General features: G+C 39.3%; 1 protein-coding gene across 2 annotated transcripts in view; it reads left to right on the top strand.

Annotated features, from left to right (window-relative positions):
- The first annotated feature begins 3,710 nt into the window (after positions 1 to 3,710).
- Positions 3,711 to 16,048, top strand: part of LOC111868900 (prostatic acid phosphatase) — a 17,518-nt gene continuing 5,180 nt past the window's right edge. Inside the window, exons 1-5 of one of the 2 annotated variants that reach the window (XM_023859986.2) lie at positions 3,712 to 4,284; positions 5,857 to 5,955; positions 9,229 to 9,468; positions 12,498 to 12,807; positions 13,635 to 13,846. In XM_023859986.2, coding sequence (XP_023715754.1) covers positions 4,156 to 4,284; positions 5,857 to 5,955; positions 9,229 to 9,468; positions 12,498 to 12,807; positions 13,635 to 13,846 — 990 coding nt within the window. In that variant the 5' untranslated portion in view covers positions 3,712 to 4,155. Of the gene's footprint in view, positions 4,285 to 5,856; positions 5,956 to 9,228; positions 9,469 to 12,497; positions 12,808 to 13,634; positions 13,847 to 16,048 lie in introns of both variants that reach the window. The other variant, XM_023859987.2, reaches the window with a different exon arrangement.

Here is a 16,048-nt window from a genome sequence, read left to right as displayed (position 1 = left end):
TTTTTTTTTTTTTTTTTTTTGCAGCGAGTGCTCAAGACTGGAATGAAAACGGAAACTTTTACTTCGTTACGTGGTTCGTTTTTATTTCTGCACCAAACTGCGTACAATTATCTTTCAGTTGAATTTTGTTGTATATTTTAACGGGGACAATTTCAGTGAACAAATGGTACACTCAGTTGTACGCTTCCGCGATCGAAGATGTTAAAACGTACAGCATATTTTCTGAAGAATTTTGTATTTAAAAGAAGACGTGTTACAGAAGAGATGGCAAGAGTACCAATAGCAGAGGTAAGCTTGTGTTTTCATTCTGTTAATGCAAAATTCGCTTGCTGGTGTTCGTACTGAAGTTTGTTTTTTGTTTGTTTCTTCTGTTTCAGGTCCCCGCTCATATCCTGTGCCTCAACGTGGCGAGCGGGTGAAACAAAGAACGGTGCATCTCCGAAACTGAAAACATTGTTACAGTTATACGCGGTCTTCCTTGACAAATCCTACATGCCTGTTAGTTTCTTCGTGTTTATCTGCCGGTCTTTCTATTTTTTATTTATTTTTAACAAATTTTGTAATTCACATATATTCAGCTCAGTTCAATTCAGTGTGAACATAAATTAATTACACGTGTACATAGAGCGTGTCCGTGATTAATGCACCTGCACTTTATCTGTTTGGTCACTAATGGCCGACATTTTGAACATCTCCAATAAGAACTGTCTGATGGAATTTCTGTACTATAATTTCCGCTTGTTATTATCGTTTCCTGGTATTCATATGGGCCGTATTCCGGCCGTAGCTTACCTTAGACGATTATGCCAGATTGCATCCTCTTTTCATTCCATTGGATTTCGCAAAATTTTTTACAGAGTAGGGCCTAAAATGACTGGATAAAAAGAATTATCAGGCTGACCTTAAACGTGTTATTTTACTTATGCGTGGCGGCATTCTGCTGTAAACATACCCCCCTCCCAAGGTCTATCCAAAGGGAGAGGCAGTCAAAAAATTTGCTCACAAGCACCTTCGAACTATTTAAGAATGCTTTTGCTAGCTTAAAAATGCTGCAATATTGGCAGTTTCCTTTCTTTCTCCAGTCTCGATTTTTTAAAAAGTCACCTGAAGGTGAGCTGCAGATGTTTAGTTTTCCTTCCCTCCTCCTGGCGTCCATGGCTGTAAATTGAACAAATTATCAAGTTCATGGCGATAGCAGAACATGGGACAAGAATTTTTATGGTGCTCAATTAAATACTGTTTATTGTTTTAATGCTAGTGATTTTCTCGAAATGACCGTGTTTTATGCATGTGTTGTTTATTCGGTAAATCATTTTCTCATTTGAGAACAAAACACGAGGGTCACTCCAAAAGTAATGCGCAACATTTTTTAAGAAAATCAATTTTTATTCTAGACCTTTACTACTTATACAGTATATTGCTACATCCTTTAGGAACAAAATGTCACGTCTCCACATAATCTCGGTCCCTTTCAACTGCCTTACGCCACCTTGGAACTAGGGCCTGTATGCCAACACGGTAAAACTCTGGGCCAGCGCGTCTGAGTCACCGTTTAGTGGCCGTAATGAGAGCATCAACATCTTCAAATCTTGTTCCGCGAAGGGATACCTTCAGTTTACCAAAGAGATGGTAATCAGAGGGTGCCACATCAGGGCTATAAGGAGAGTGTGGCGACGTTGGCCATCCAAGATTTGTGATCTCGTCCTTGGTTTTCTGACTGGCGTGTGGTCGGTCGTTGTCGCGCAACAGCAAACCATCCTGTTTCTGCCAATGTGGTCTAGCAAGACTCAGTCGAGCTTGGAAGTTTCTTTAGCGTTGTCACATATGCGTCAGAATTAATGATGGTTCCTTGTGGCATGATGTCTACAAGCAAAAGCCCTTCCGAATAAAGAAATACCGTAGCCATAACTTTTCCTACTGAAGGCGCAGATTTGGATTTCTTTTCCTTCGACGAGTTCGCTTGGTGCCATTCCATTGATTGCCGCTCTGTTTCTGATTCAAAATGTTGCAGCCATGTTTCATCTCCCGTCACAATTCTTGCAAGAAAGTCATCTCCACCATTCTCATACTGTGCCAAGAGTTCACCGCACACAGTTTTTCGGGTTTCTTTGTGGGCATCTGTCAACATCGTCGGAGCCCACCTTACACAAACTTTTTTCAACCCCAACTGTTTCAATGTTCTGCACACACTTGCTTCCTCAATTCCCAGTTGGACTGACATTTCTTTCAGTCACACGTCTGTCCTTCAAAACCATACCGTTAACACCCTGCACATTGCCAAGTGTTTGTGCGATGTGCGGTCTGTCAGTGCGAAGAGAATCCCGAATATTGGCATGCCCACTTTCACCAGATAATCTACGTGCCCGCCGACTAAATGTACGGCGATCGACAGCGTAATCTCCATACACATTTTTCAGTCTCCTGTGAATGTTTCCCACTGTCTCATTCTCAAAAACAAGAATTCTATAACAACACATTGCTTTTGACCAACATCAAGCGCAGCAGCCAATTTGAAGGAGTGCTATGACAGCGCTACGCATGGGAACGGGTTGAATTAAATTTGAATACAAAGGGGAAGGATCCTTCTATGCACCCTACAAATAGCAAAACTGTAGAATAAAAACTGATTTAAAAAAAAAATGTTGCGCATTACTTCTGGAGTGACCTACGTATATTCAAGTCTTTCAGTTGTGAGGACTTAAAATCAACTGAAGTAGATGGAACAGTCACACTCGGATAATACACGTATAAGAACCATGGATCGATTCTCATCAAAATTTGTCAAAAGAACCGAAATTACATCTAAATGCTAATTTATGCCATAAGTAACACGACCTTTAAAAAATATAAGAAACTACACTGGAATAAAACAAAATCTTGACAACATTTTGTATTGATCCGCGAAACCCAGTTTGATTGACATAGGAAAAGCAGAAGGGCAATGTGAGCACTGATACGTCTAGATAGACGGATGGACATGATGGAACTAACAGGTAGTTCTGAACGCACCAAATGTGTGATTATCATTCGGTGCATATTACTATGTATTCTGTGATATATATAAAAGATGTGAATTAATTTTCATCGGTGTACAGGTGAGAAATGTTATAGAGAATGCTCAAAATCTGCTGAAACAAAGAATACTGTGACGTGAAACCATATTGTCCGTTTGAAGAGTTTTTCAGACCACATAGCTAATAATTTTAAATTATAGGGAATGCATCGTTCTTTGGCTAAACAGGATAAATGCTAACTTTAATTGTTCCTTGGAAAATATATTCCCAGTGTATGGTCATCACTATTGAATATTCAGCTGTTTAAGAAGTTCTCTCTTTATAGAACCTGAAGGATCTTCATTAATTACCAAATCCCACCATTACAATTACAAGTCCAGGAATATTAAATTATTTTTTGCATGAAACATGTCACAAGTCCAACCTATGTTCCTCCCATAATGTCAGAGATCAAGTTTCACAACCATACAGAACCACAGGCAAAATTATAGTTTTGTATATTCTAATTTTTATGTTGTTGGACAGCAGACGAGAAGACAAAAGATTCTGGACTGAATGGTAGTAAGCATTACCCGAGTTCAGTCTTCCTCCTCAATCAGGTTTTGATTTGTTATGGTCGTTCCAAAATATCTGAACTGTGCCACATTTTCAAAACCTCTGTTTCCTATCAGGCTGATAACAATTCTGGAAAATTGGGCGAGGGCACACCAAGGATGCCAACAACTGCAACGCTACCGCAATTTGCGAGAATTGTTTTCAGACCGAGTTGAACATGTGGAACTGAATGGATGCATCTCCTGGAAGACTGACTCTTTTGACTGGAAAGTGTTCATGTTGAAGGAAATAGCGTCTCCTAATCAAGGACTGCTTGGGACAATATATTATGTTTGGTTGGCAAGGCGGGCAAGACAATTTTAATCAGTGGCCAACAGTGGGTGAACGTATATACATTGAGAGAAGGGTTAAGTGGAAGTGCGTTTGGATTTATCATGTTGAACGTGTTGACCGATGTTGAAGTTGTGCAGTGAAAGTTACATGGTTATTGTTTGTTAATATTGGTTGTGTGCGTGTAGCGGAGTGTTGTATTTATTCCAGGCTGTTGAAGAATACAGTATTGCTCTTATATTCATAGTTGACGAAAATGTCAGCGAATTTTTTATTTTTCATCTCATTTGGAATGATATTGCTAGAAAGGACGTCCAGGTATTTTTTTGTTTCGTGTTTGACAGAAGACCAGGCCAATTTGGGGTCTCTCGTTTTCGTCAGCGCTGTGAGTATTTAATGGTGTGCAAGGGATATTTGGTTTAATATTATTTTTAATGGATTTAACGAAACTAATCAAAACCCACTGGTTACCATTAGCGAAGAGCATCTTTTCTGTCGACTTTATGATGTACATGCAGTTGACTCTACATCGTTACTTTGCGGTTATCAGATATAATTTATGTGACAGTTGTGTGTCTCATAGCGATCAAAGCTAATGGCGTAATGAAACCGAAACTGATTGGGAGGATAGGGCAGTAAGTGAATTAGAATATTGTGTGCAAGGTCTAGTAAGTAAGTAAATCGCAAATTGAGCAACAGCTGTAAGAGGTCACCATATTATAAAGTTCCATTTAACCTTTAAATCAGTGCATTCAGAGATAAATTTTGTTTTCTTTGATTCTACATGCCTTGATGTTTTTTTTATGAACATTGAATGCAAACAATAATTGCCTAATGACTGAATCTTCTGATATAACTAGCTGCATCAGTTCATATCAAAGGCTCTGAAGTCAACAGAAACTGACACGATTGGTCACCCTAGATTTTAACACTTTTAGTTTCTGTGTAAATTCCAATTCATATATAAAATAAATGCTTGCTTGTTATGTACAATGAATTCTTAGACAGTACCCTTGTGAAGAGAACTTTTGTATTATGTGTTCACCTGACTTCACCAATGGAGGGTCTTACTCTTCTGAGTGGTTTCTTGAAAGAAAACTCACTGTACCTCCTTTATTAAGAAGCTGCTATGTCTGCTATTCATATTTATTATCAAATGTGATGACATGCTCATGAAACAAGCATTGTTTGGTATGTACATCCAGGTGCAGTAAAATCTTTAAAATTGAGGCTTAATGGTAGAAAGGTGGTCTGGATTAGTGAAGTGCTGGAAGTAATATGCTTCTGTTTCACTCTGCATTTATATGATGCTATTAGTCACACCTCAAACAATTTTGAGCATGAGAAAGGAGTTATTTCACAGTGAGAGTGCAAAATATCTTCAATCTTTATATCTCAGCAAACAACTGAGTGAGAGCGAGTGTGCTGTTCTGACTGAGTCAGGATTGGCCATATTATGTGATCTCCAGATTAACGGGGGTTGGATCAGTGATGCTTTACTATATGAGATCATGAATAATCCTTTAAAAATATGTTTTCTGAGCGCATATGGTAAGACAGTCACTGAAATAAGTTCTTATTGTGATATGTGATATTTTCTGCAGAATTGTGTCCCTCTGCTGCTTTAACTTTTCTGTTTTAATTTTATGGAACCAAGTAAGTTCAGTGGTTGTAGTGACTAGGCTATGGGCTGGATGATGAGGAATTTAGGCTTGATTCCTGGCAAGAGCAAGAGACTTTTCTCTTTTCCACAGCACACCAGTTCTAGGGCCCACCAACTCTTTTATACACTCAGTACAGGAGTAAGGCAGTGGCATGTGAAACTGATCACTTGCCTGTATCAAGTGCCAAGGTTAAAAAGTGTGGAGCTGTACCTCTACCCTCCATACACCTTCATGGCATGGCATTTAATTAACTGCAGGGACTACTTTACCTTAACTTTATTTTAATTTTACAGTTGTATCGCCATGGAGATAGAACTCCAGTTACCTCATACCCAACTGATCCATATAATAACGTCAGCTATTGGCCTGTTGGCTGGGGCCAGCTAACAAATGTAAGTTCTTTTTGTATGAAATTTTTGTGTGGATAACTGCAGTATTAAAAAAATGACTGTAAAGAGGTCAAAATGTAGGGGTGTTTTGCTATCTTGCCAGAAAAGGGGCAAGCAGTATTCTCTTCTTTACTGTTGAACAGTTTTAGATGAAATAAAACAATGTATATATACATGCTATTTAAATATATACACATATAATTGCTTAATGTGCATGGTTCATAGTACACTATGAATGTTTGTTAAGAAGGTTCTGTATGACTTGGATAATTAGCTGAACATATACTAAGGGCTTGCATGAGCCCTGCTGGGGCACTTCCAGCACATGCCTAATCAGATGCAATTATTTTCACATTATCACATTTTCATGTTCTACCGCTCTGGTGCAGTAAAAGTAGTGAGATATTTGTTTCATCTAAATAATTACCTCCTTGGGGCAGAGTCCATTTTGAAAAGTTAATAGCTGCTCAGCTGGTGAAGAAAATATCCCCCCCCCCCAGTAGACCCCAAAGCTTCATTACTGTGACCCTAAGGGCCCATCAGGTGAGGAGTTCTCATCTTCTCCTCCCCAATTTAATCTCTGATCTGGAACACCAGCTACTGTTGCCTGTCTTTGACTAATTAATCAATATATTCACAGCTACCTTCCAAATCTGGAGGCTGTCTTCTCCATTGGCAATCTGAGGATATGCTTTGGTGTGGTAACAAGGGGTCAAGGGGTGCATTTAACATACCATCAGTTCCCATAATGCATGCTTATATGAATTGTTAGCTCACTACAACAAGATGGCATTGGCGATACTTGTTGTGGATGGACATTGCAGTGAGATTGTTTCCCTTGATTCAGTGAGTCATTTTCATTTGTTATTACATGTGCACATACACCCAGCTGTAAGACATGCACTTCTTCCTAAGCGCCATTCCTTCCCCTCCACATGTATTTAGATGCAGTTGCTTCTGTCATGTATTTCCTTCAAGATCAGTGATGTAAACATAGAATGGAAGTCATCACTAGCTTTTCGAATTTGTATTTTGTCAGAAATTTGGTTCAGTATATCATTTGGTTTAGTTAGACAAGGTTAAGTTAGCTGTGCTTTGCTTAGACTTTTCTAGTTGAGATTAGTATTTATGCATAAATACTCTTCATCATAAGTGAGTTAGAAAAATGTGATCTGATTTTAATGCACTGAACTAATTTAGGCAGATTTCAGTTAATAGCCCTCGCTTTAGTGTGAAATGCTTTCTGGCTAGTAAACAGAAGCAGGGAAAGGGGGGAGTGTAGTATTTTGTGTGTGTGCATGAGAATGAGTGAGATGGAAGATGGCTATGAGAGGAGAAGGGAAAATGTGGCCTAGCCATGTTCTATTTATGCAATTTCACCATCTGCTCTGTGACTTTCTCCCTCCCCCTTGTTGTTGCTGCTGCTGCTGTTGTTGAGCTCAAGGAGTACCTGTGTATGGAAAGCATGATAGTTGTCTGCCTGATGCATTGATTCATGAGTGCATTATCACTGCAAAGGAAAGGTACAGTACATTATTTGTGTTTGTAATACATGTTTTGAGGACTGTTATTTCTATGCTTTCGAATATAAACACAAATTTTATGTATGAGGAGTGTTCTATATAATGCCTCCTATTTTTTTAATGAAAACTACAGATACAGAAAGCATAATAATGCAGTTAAATAGAATAAGATTTCAGTTACTTACAGTTATTTTTCCACATAATCACTACCATTCGTTATGCAACTTTTGCGAGCAATGAACAAGAGCCTGTATGCCGTGCCCGTAAAAGTGCACCAGCAGAGACTAGCCACATTCTTACAGCTGCAATGACAGCACCGTTGTCTTGAAAATATTGCCCACGTAGTCCATCTTTCATAGGCCCAAAGAGATGGAAGTCTGAAGGTGCTAAATCGGAGCTATAAGGTGGATGTGGTAGGACAGTCCAGCCAAAGTTTGCAATGTGCGTGGTGGTCGCCAAACTGGTATGGGGTCTAGTGTTATCATGTTGCAAGTGAAAGGTTGTCTGCTTCTCTGGCCTGAATCAGGAAATGCGGGCTTTCAGCTTAGTCAGTGTTGTCTTGTAGTGTTCAGAATTGGCAGTCTCACCAGACTCCAGGAAATCCAAGAAAATCACATCCTGCCTATCCAAAAAGACCGTGCACATCACTTTCCCTTCCAATGGCTGTGTCTTGAATTTCTTTTTTCTTGGGGAATCCGGATGTCACCACTCCATGGACTGTTTTTTTTAATTCTGGCTCGTAGTGGTGACACCATGTCTCATATCCGGTGACGATGCTGTCCAGAAACTTGTCACCTTCAGCCTCAAACTGGTACAACAGTTCCTGACAGAATTCCACTCGATGAGTTTTGTGGTCCTGTGTAAGCATCCACGGGACCCACCTGGAACAAACTTTGCAATAATCCAGCTTCCCCAATGTTGTTTCCAATGCATTACAGCCTATATTAAGCCATGCACACAGTTTCCTGGCTGTTATCCGCCGATCTGTACGGTTGAGCTGATTGAGGTGCTGTTCATTGTGAGGAGTGGCAGTTGTGCAGGGATGCCCAGCGCATGGTTTGTCCTGCACTTCACTTTCACCACTGTTGAAACACACTACCCACCGCCTCACTGTGCTGACATCCACTGTATCGTCTCCAAACACCTTTAGCAAGCGTCAGTGGATGTCAGTGGGTGCAATTTGTTCGGCAGTGAGAAATTCAATAACATCTCTGTTTCGGACGCACTTCTATGTCAGACGCCATTTTGGTAGACTGCTCTTCTGTCGCTATCTTGTCGCATGACAACCAAACTAACAGTACATTGGTGGAAAGGTTCAACCTTTACTACAACACCACCAACATCCAGCTCAGATATTACAGATGAACACAAAGAAATAGGAAGCATTATATACAGAACACCCTTCATATCTTGAGGACTGTTCAATGTGCATTTGTGATGAGGCATCATCTGGCAGGTAGAGTGGTGAGAGGTAAGACTGATGATCTTAAAGTTATAATTTGGTTCATTGATGTATGGGTATATATTTTGTGGTTTCCTTATGTGTATTATGAAAGCACAGATGAGGGTGAACGGTGTGTATGAGGAAAAGAAACTGACTTTCAAAGGAACGTGAGGTTATGGAACTTACTGCTATTAAAGTAACAAAATTTTGTGTGAACCATTATGAATTAATTTAAAGTGTGTTCAGGTGCAGTATTCTGTCTCCTTTTTTAACTAATAATAATAACTAATTGGTTTGGGATTTCAACAGATTGGCAAGTGTCAGCATTATGAATTGGGTCAGTGGCTACGCCAGAGGTACAGCAAATTGATTCCTGAAGCATATTCCCCTGAAGATATTTATGTTCGTTCTACAGACGTTGACAGGACACTTATGAGTGCTGCTAGTAATCTGGCAGGGTTGTATCCTCCAGAGGGTGATCAGAAATGGAATAGGAATATAGACTGGCAGCCAATACCAATCCACACAGTTCCAGAAAAAATGGATGAGGTGCTAATGTTTCTTGTTTTAGTGCTTAATTATTCTCTAGCTAGTAATAGTTTTTGAAAGAACAAATAAAATTTTCTTCAATTCTGATACTGTATTGTATGACATAAGGCTTTGCAATAGTTTATTGAAGGTCACAGTGCAAGAGCTGGTGTAGACCTGCCCCTTATGCATTCATTCATGGCATAAGGCTCCTGTGGTCTGAGGATCCTGAACATTGGGTTCAGATACTGCTCATGTCATCACTGTTTTCATTTTTCTGTTTTGTCCTGAGATGATAGAGGCTTAACAGTGTGCCGATATCCTTTCTAGAGAATCCCTTAACATGTTTATAAGGTTTAGAAAACCTTAACCCAATCAGAGGAGATTCAGACTTGAGCTGGGTTGTAACACCAAGGAAGATGGAATACACTGTATTTGTTGCTAAGTATTGTTTGCAAGATTCCCACTTCTTTATAAGATTCAGTCGTAAGTTTGTCTTCAATCAGTTTTTGTAAACATGAATGTATGGCGCCACTCTTCCTTCAGTTTTATTTGTTCTAGGCCATGTCGCTCACTAACCTGACTGAGGCTTCTCATGGTTTGTCTCATCCCTCCAAACATATTCCAGGATGGTACCTCATTTAGGTCACTAGTGCTACCTTCCACACCCTTTCCATTTCATCATTCACTAATCATCCTACCAGTTGACACTGAGGTACCAACAGTATCCTCAAATAAACCATAAGAAATAATTTGTTATGTTCATGTTTCTAACCTCCTGTCACTTCATCTCTCTTTGGTCCAAATATTATCCTCAACGCCCTGGGAGAGACGAATGCATATAGGATATTGGTGGGAAAGCCAGAAGGAAAGAGACCACTGGGAAGACCAAGGCGTAGGTGGGTGGACAATATTAAAATGGATCTTAGAGAGTTAAGATAGGATGGTATGGGTTGGATTGATCTGGCTCAGGATAGAGACCAGTGGAGGGCTCTTGTGAACACAGTAATGAACCTTCGGGTTCCATAAAATGCAGGGAAATTCTTGAGTAGCTGCACAATTGGTGTCTCCTCCAGAAGGGCTCTGCTCCACGAGTAAGTAAGGAAGTGCATTCCTGTTTAACTACAAGAACATCATCTTTGAGATTCTTCATTTTGGTATCAACTATGCTGCTCAGTTTTAGTTTTTAGGTTTCCATGGCTAGAGCTTTCAGAAATACACCAAACAGAATGTTGAAGCTTTTTCAGTGTTTTGGCAGATATTACAATTGCCTTCTTCAGGGTTAATTTGTTTAAGATGACAGTTGGAGTTGGCAGTTCTTATATGTATCTTGTAATAGGTAGTGTGTGGGAGGCAAAAGCATGATTGGATGAGCAGAGCAGTGGGATGATAGCCAGTAGGGATTGACCATGTGGTGAAAAATGTTTTGGAGTTCAGGTGAACATGAAAAGAGGCAATAAAAAATGTTCGAGCATTCACACAGCATAACCTGTCTTCAGGTTTACCTGAACTCCAAATCATGCTTTGTCACATTTTCACTAAGTGGTTGCTCCCAGTTAGTCCCTCTTCTCGTGCAATCACTGCTTCACCTCCAACACACTGTCTAATTTGAAATTAATATAAGCTGCACCAAATCCCCTACCAAAGTCTTTAACTCTGAAGATGGTAACTAGTGTTTGTGTTAAATATTCTGCGTGGCATATTTCCTAAAGGAGAAGCTGTGGATTATAGTGTTTGAGTTTGCATCATTAACATAATTCATAAATCGGAGCCGGTGAAGAGGATGTGTTTTGGCCAATTGAATATTGTGTCACATATACAAATGTGTTTTTCAGCATATGGGGCAGAAATTGATAGGTTGGGATTGTCAGTATTGCCCACAAAGTAGTAATATGCATGTACACATTCACATGTTCACATGTTGATCCATTAGATTGGTGTAGAGCATAGTGAAATTTTCAGAGTATACAGGAGCTCAGTGTTTGTCAGTCTTTCTGTAAAAGTGATTGGAATTTTATTTCCAACCAAAAACAAAATCAAATGCAAAGCATTCAGTTTGAATTGATGAAATAACTACAGAAAGTAAGATTTTAAGCACAGTGTACATGAATAAAAGACTAGGGAGGAATAAATGAAATAGTTAAATGACTTACCTTAATTAGGTTGAATGAAACTTTTTTAATTGTAAGGTGTAACACCTTCCCTTCTACTAAAATTTCTTAGTATAGTTGATGGCTTAAGTCTGTATGGCCATGGATCTGGTAAAGTAGAGTGAATAAATTAAAGCTATGCATATGTTCACACTATCGACCTTCTGTCAATTATTGCCATATAAAAGCAAATGTGTAACCTGTGTTTTGTACTGTTGTCTCTAATGAACATAAATTAAATGAAGAAGAGTGGCATGTTTTTCAAATGTCTGTTATAATTTTATGATCCTACATCTAAATTCTACCACCTAATAATTTTGAGCAACTGCTGTGCTTGTGTCTCAGAAGGCTTTAAAATGTAGTACTGTGATGATCTCACAGTTTCATGAAGGTCTCTGAATGTCATATTTGAGTTTTGCACTCCTGTTCTGTATTTAGGAGGCCATCTTAACTGTCATGTCATGCTTTTTATAGTTTTCCTCGGTTTATTTAGGAAAATGCCAGAATTGTACTTTGGATTAGGCCACAACTGCTACCTTCCACATTCTTCAAATTTATTATTCCCTAATAAACTTATCATTTGAGGTTATGTAGTCTGAGCTGTTGATTGTGTTGCTGAATAACTCATAAATAAATCAATTAATGAAAATCAGAAGGACTGAAAGTTATCTGAGGGTGTACAAAGAGAATGCTGTTATGCACAACTATTTTTATGTTATGAAACCAGCTCAAAACAAGTGGATCAAGAGAGATAAAACCAAGTAACAGTTGATGCATGAGTGTGAATACTAGAAAATGTTCAGGAAAGTTATATGTGTGATTAACTTAATCTTATTTCATATCATTTTGAATAATTTTCTTGAAACAAAATTTCTATTATGTAATATAGAACCCTTTCAGATTCTTGCTGGGAAACGTCCATGTGCACAATATGAAGCTGAACTTTTACGGGTGAAGACTTCTCCTGAAGTGAGACGCTACAATGAAGAGCATGCCGACTTGTACAGATACACAAGTGAGCAGTCAGGAAACAAGATACATGATGCAGAGAGTCTAGAGTTCCTCTACAATACACTCTTTATAGAGGAGCTGTACAACTTTACCTTACCCAACTGGACAAAGAAAGTTTTCCCAGAACAGATGATGTCTGTGGCATCATACAGCTTCACAATACCAGCTAAAACTAAGTTATTACAAAGGCTGAAGATCGGTAAGTTGGTTTGGGATTGTGAGGTATTGATTATCAGAGTAGTTAGGTATGAAAATTCTGTGAAATTTATTATGTCCCTTCAGTTAATCCATCATCTATTTTCAGTTAACTGCTTTAAACAGCCATGCTTAGAGCCAGTATTCAAATAATAGAAATCTTCCCCAGCAGTTGAATGTACATGTAATATGGAGTGAACAGGAGATGCATATGAAGGATAACGTAGAAATGGACTCTGAAGATGTAGAAAATAATGAGAATATCTTGAATGGTTATATTTCATGAAATATTTGACTTATGGTAGTAATTTTTTCCAAATATCAAAAAGGCGTTCATAAATAATTTTCTATAGATTTAAATATTGTAATGTGTGTCTCTTAGCAAGCACCCTGGCAGGAGTCAATTCCTTTCCATACTTGGCTCATCATGTGAGAAGTAGCAGTTAAAATGAATACAACAGTTCCTTCCTCAAAGCACACTAAATCATGAAATTTGATGGAATAGACACTGTTCTTAATGTTTTTCCCTAGAATTATTTCAGATTGATTCAAATTAGGATTTATGGGTGGCCACACATTCAGACCACTTATTCAGTTCCCGTGGTGTAAACATTTTCCAATTAAGTCTTGCTGAACATTCGTGTTGAAATACGATGGTGTGCCATTTTGTTGAATAAATGACATTCCACTTTAAAACTGATTCTTTTTTAATGTCTGGGTATCTCTTTAAAGATAGGCCATTGTAAATCTTCTTTATTGTAACAGTGTTTTATTTTGCATGAGAATTTTCTGTAGTACTCACAGATTTGATTACATTTTTTCTGTTTGCAGGTCCCTTGGTGGGACAAGTAATAAGTCACATGATGCAAAAACGAGAAGGTATCATGAAGCCTGATTACAAGTTGACTGTGTATTCAGCTCATGACACTACAGTTGCAAATTTTCTTATGGCTTTGGGTGTATTTGATCCACAAAGCCCACCATATACATCTTTGGTGCTTGTTGAACTCTGGAAAAATGATCACGAAGAGTTTCAAGTTAGGGTGAGAACCATGGAGATTGTTTTGGGCTTTACTGAGGCCAGGTTGAAAATTTAAATGCAGTAGAGGGTAAAGAAGCTGATCACAGTGGCTGCACAGTCTAAGGCATGAACTTTCTCTGCTCATTTGAACACTGGGGTCATGTGTTTGAAGCCCACTCAGGGCATGGATGTCTATATGCATTTATTCTGTGTTTGTGTTGTTCTGTGTGTAGGTAGCGGCCTTGTGATGGGCCGACCTCCCGTCCAAAGAGTCCTAAAAACTATGTGTATATTGCTAAACAGGAAAAGTGGCAAAGGCTCAACAAAGGGCTGTAGAGTCATTAAAGAAAAAGAGGGTAAAGAACAGTATCGTGTTGAAATCTGAAATAGGTCTGCAGCTTTGGAAAACTTAGATGCTGAGGTGGATATTAATAGAGTTTGGGAAACTATTAAGTGTATCAAAATTTCAGCCAAAGATAATTATTTTCATTTCATGCATCCTGTTGTGTTATAATATACAATTTCTTTATTAAAACCGTCACAACACAACTATATTAAGGTCAATGCCTAGTTTGGCTCTGCTACATGTTTCGACTATTAAAAGCCATCATCAGGCAAATACATGGCTAACATACATGGTGTGTTCAAAAGGTATCGAACCTTCTGTTTTCCCGCGTAAACCAATGAAGCGCGGGAGGCTCCCTTCGATGGAGATGTGGAGGGGACATTCATGCGCAGTCGTGAATTTTTTCCCGCCCGCAGAAAGCGTCAGTCGCTGGCAGTTGGCCTATGAGTGAGGACGTGTAGTGAGCGCTCGTCGGATTCCAGTATGGTGTAAAATGATGGAACAACATGAGCTGCGATATTGCATCAAATTTTGCCAAAAGCTTGGCGATACCCAAGTGGAAACCATTCACAAGATTCAACAGGCTTTTGGGGACGATGCCATGAGCAACTCATGGATAAAGGAGTGGTACAACCGTTTCAAAGATGGTCACACATCAGTAGACAGTGAACCGCGTTCAGGCAGACCCTCAACAAGCCAAAATGAGAATGTCATTGAGCAAGTGCGGACTTTGATCATGGAGGACCGTTGTATCACAGTCCTAGAACTTGCGACTGAGATAGAGGTAAGCATTGGATTGGTACAGTCAATTTTGACCGAGGATTTGGGCATGAGGAGAGTGTCCACGAAATTCATACCGAAACTGCTAACAATGGAGCAGAAGCAAAGCCATCTGGAAATCGCACAGGACATGCTGGACAATGCAAACAGTAACACCAACTTTCTGAACACCGTGATCACAGGCAATGAGTCGTGGGTTTATGGGTATGACCTGGAAACCAAGATGCAGTCGTCACAGTGGAAACATCCGACATATCCGAGGTCAAAAAAAGCATGGCAGATGCGCAGCAATGTCAAGGTCATGTTGGCGATTTTCTTCGACTCCCATGGGGTTGTGCATCATGAGTACGCACCACAAGGCCAAACCATCACAAAGGAACACTACCAGGAGGTCCTCCGTCGCCTTTGTGATGCTGTGTGGCACAAATGACCAGATCTGTGAGCAGCAAAAACTTGGCAGCTCCATCATGATAAGGCACCCGCCCATTCTGCGCATCTGATTCAGACTTTCGTCACCAAACACAACATCCCTGTGGTTCGTCAGGCTCTCTACTCCCCCGAAATGGCTCCGTGTGACTTTTGGCTATTTCCCAAGCTGAAAGTGCCGCTGAAAGGAACCCGATTTGAGTCAAGAGAAGGCATGCGGAATGCAACGGCCTGGCTGATCACCATTCAAAAAGACGCGTTCCAGAAGTGTTTCCAACAATGGCGGAAGCGCTGGGAGAAGTGTGTGCATTACCAAGGAGACTACTTTGAAGGGGATTGGGGTTTTGTACCTCCAAATCAGTAAATGTATTTCTGCCGATCAAAGGTTCTATACTTTTTGAGCACACCACGTATATACACCACTGAACTGTAGTACTAATAAAATTGCATGCAATAATATTAATTATATTAAAATACTTGGCTAAAAATACAATAAATTAGATTATATAAAACAAAAGTTATAGTATAAAACAAGAATAAAATTCTTTGAGTGATTCTTTACATCATCAAGTCAGTCATTGGTTTTTGTGATTTTGTTGTGTTCCCACGGACAAATTGGAGTATTCAGTATCTTGTGTATATATAATAAACTGTTTTGGAGGCTTGTGATGT

This window comes from Cryptotermes secundus, unplaced genomic scaffold (assembly GCF_002891405.2).
Source record: "Cryptotermes secundus unplaced genomic scaffold, Csec_1.0 scaffold685, whole genome shotgun sequence".
Classification (NCBI taxonomy): domain Eukaryota; kingdom Metazoa; phylum Arthropoda; class Insecta; order Blattodea; family Kalotermitidae; genus Cryptotermes; species Cryptotermes secundus.
Note: the sequence above shows the minus strand (reverse complement) of the source record. Positions and strands in the feature narration are given on the sequence as shown.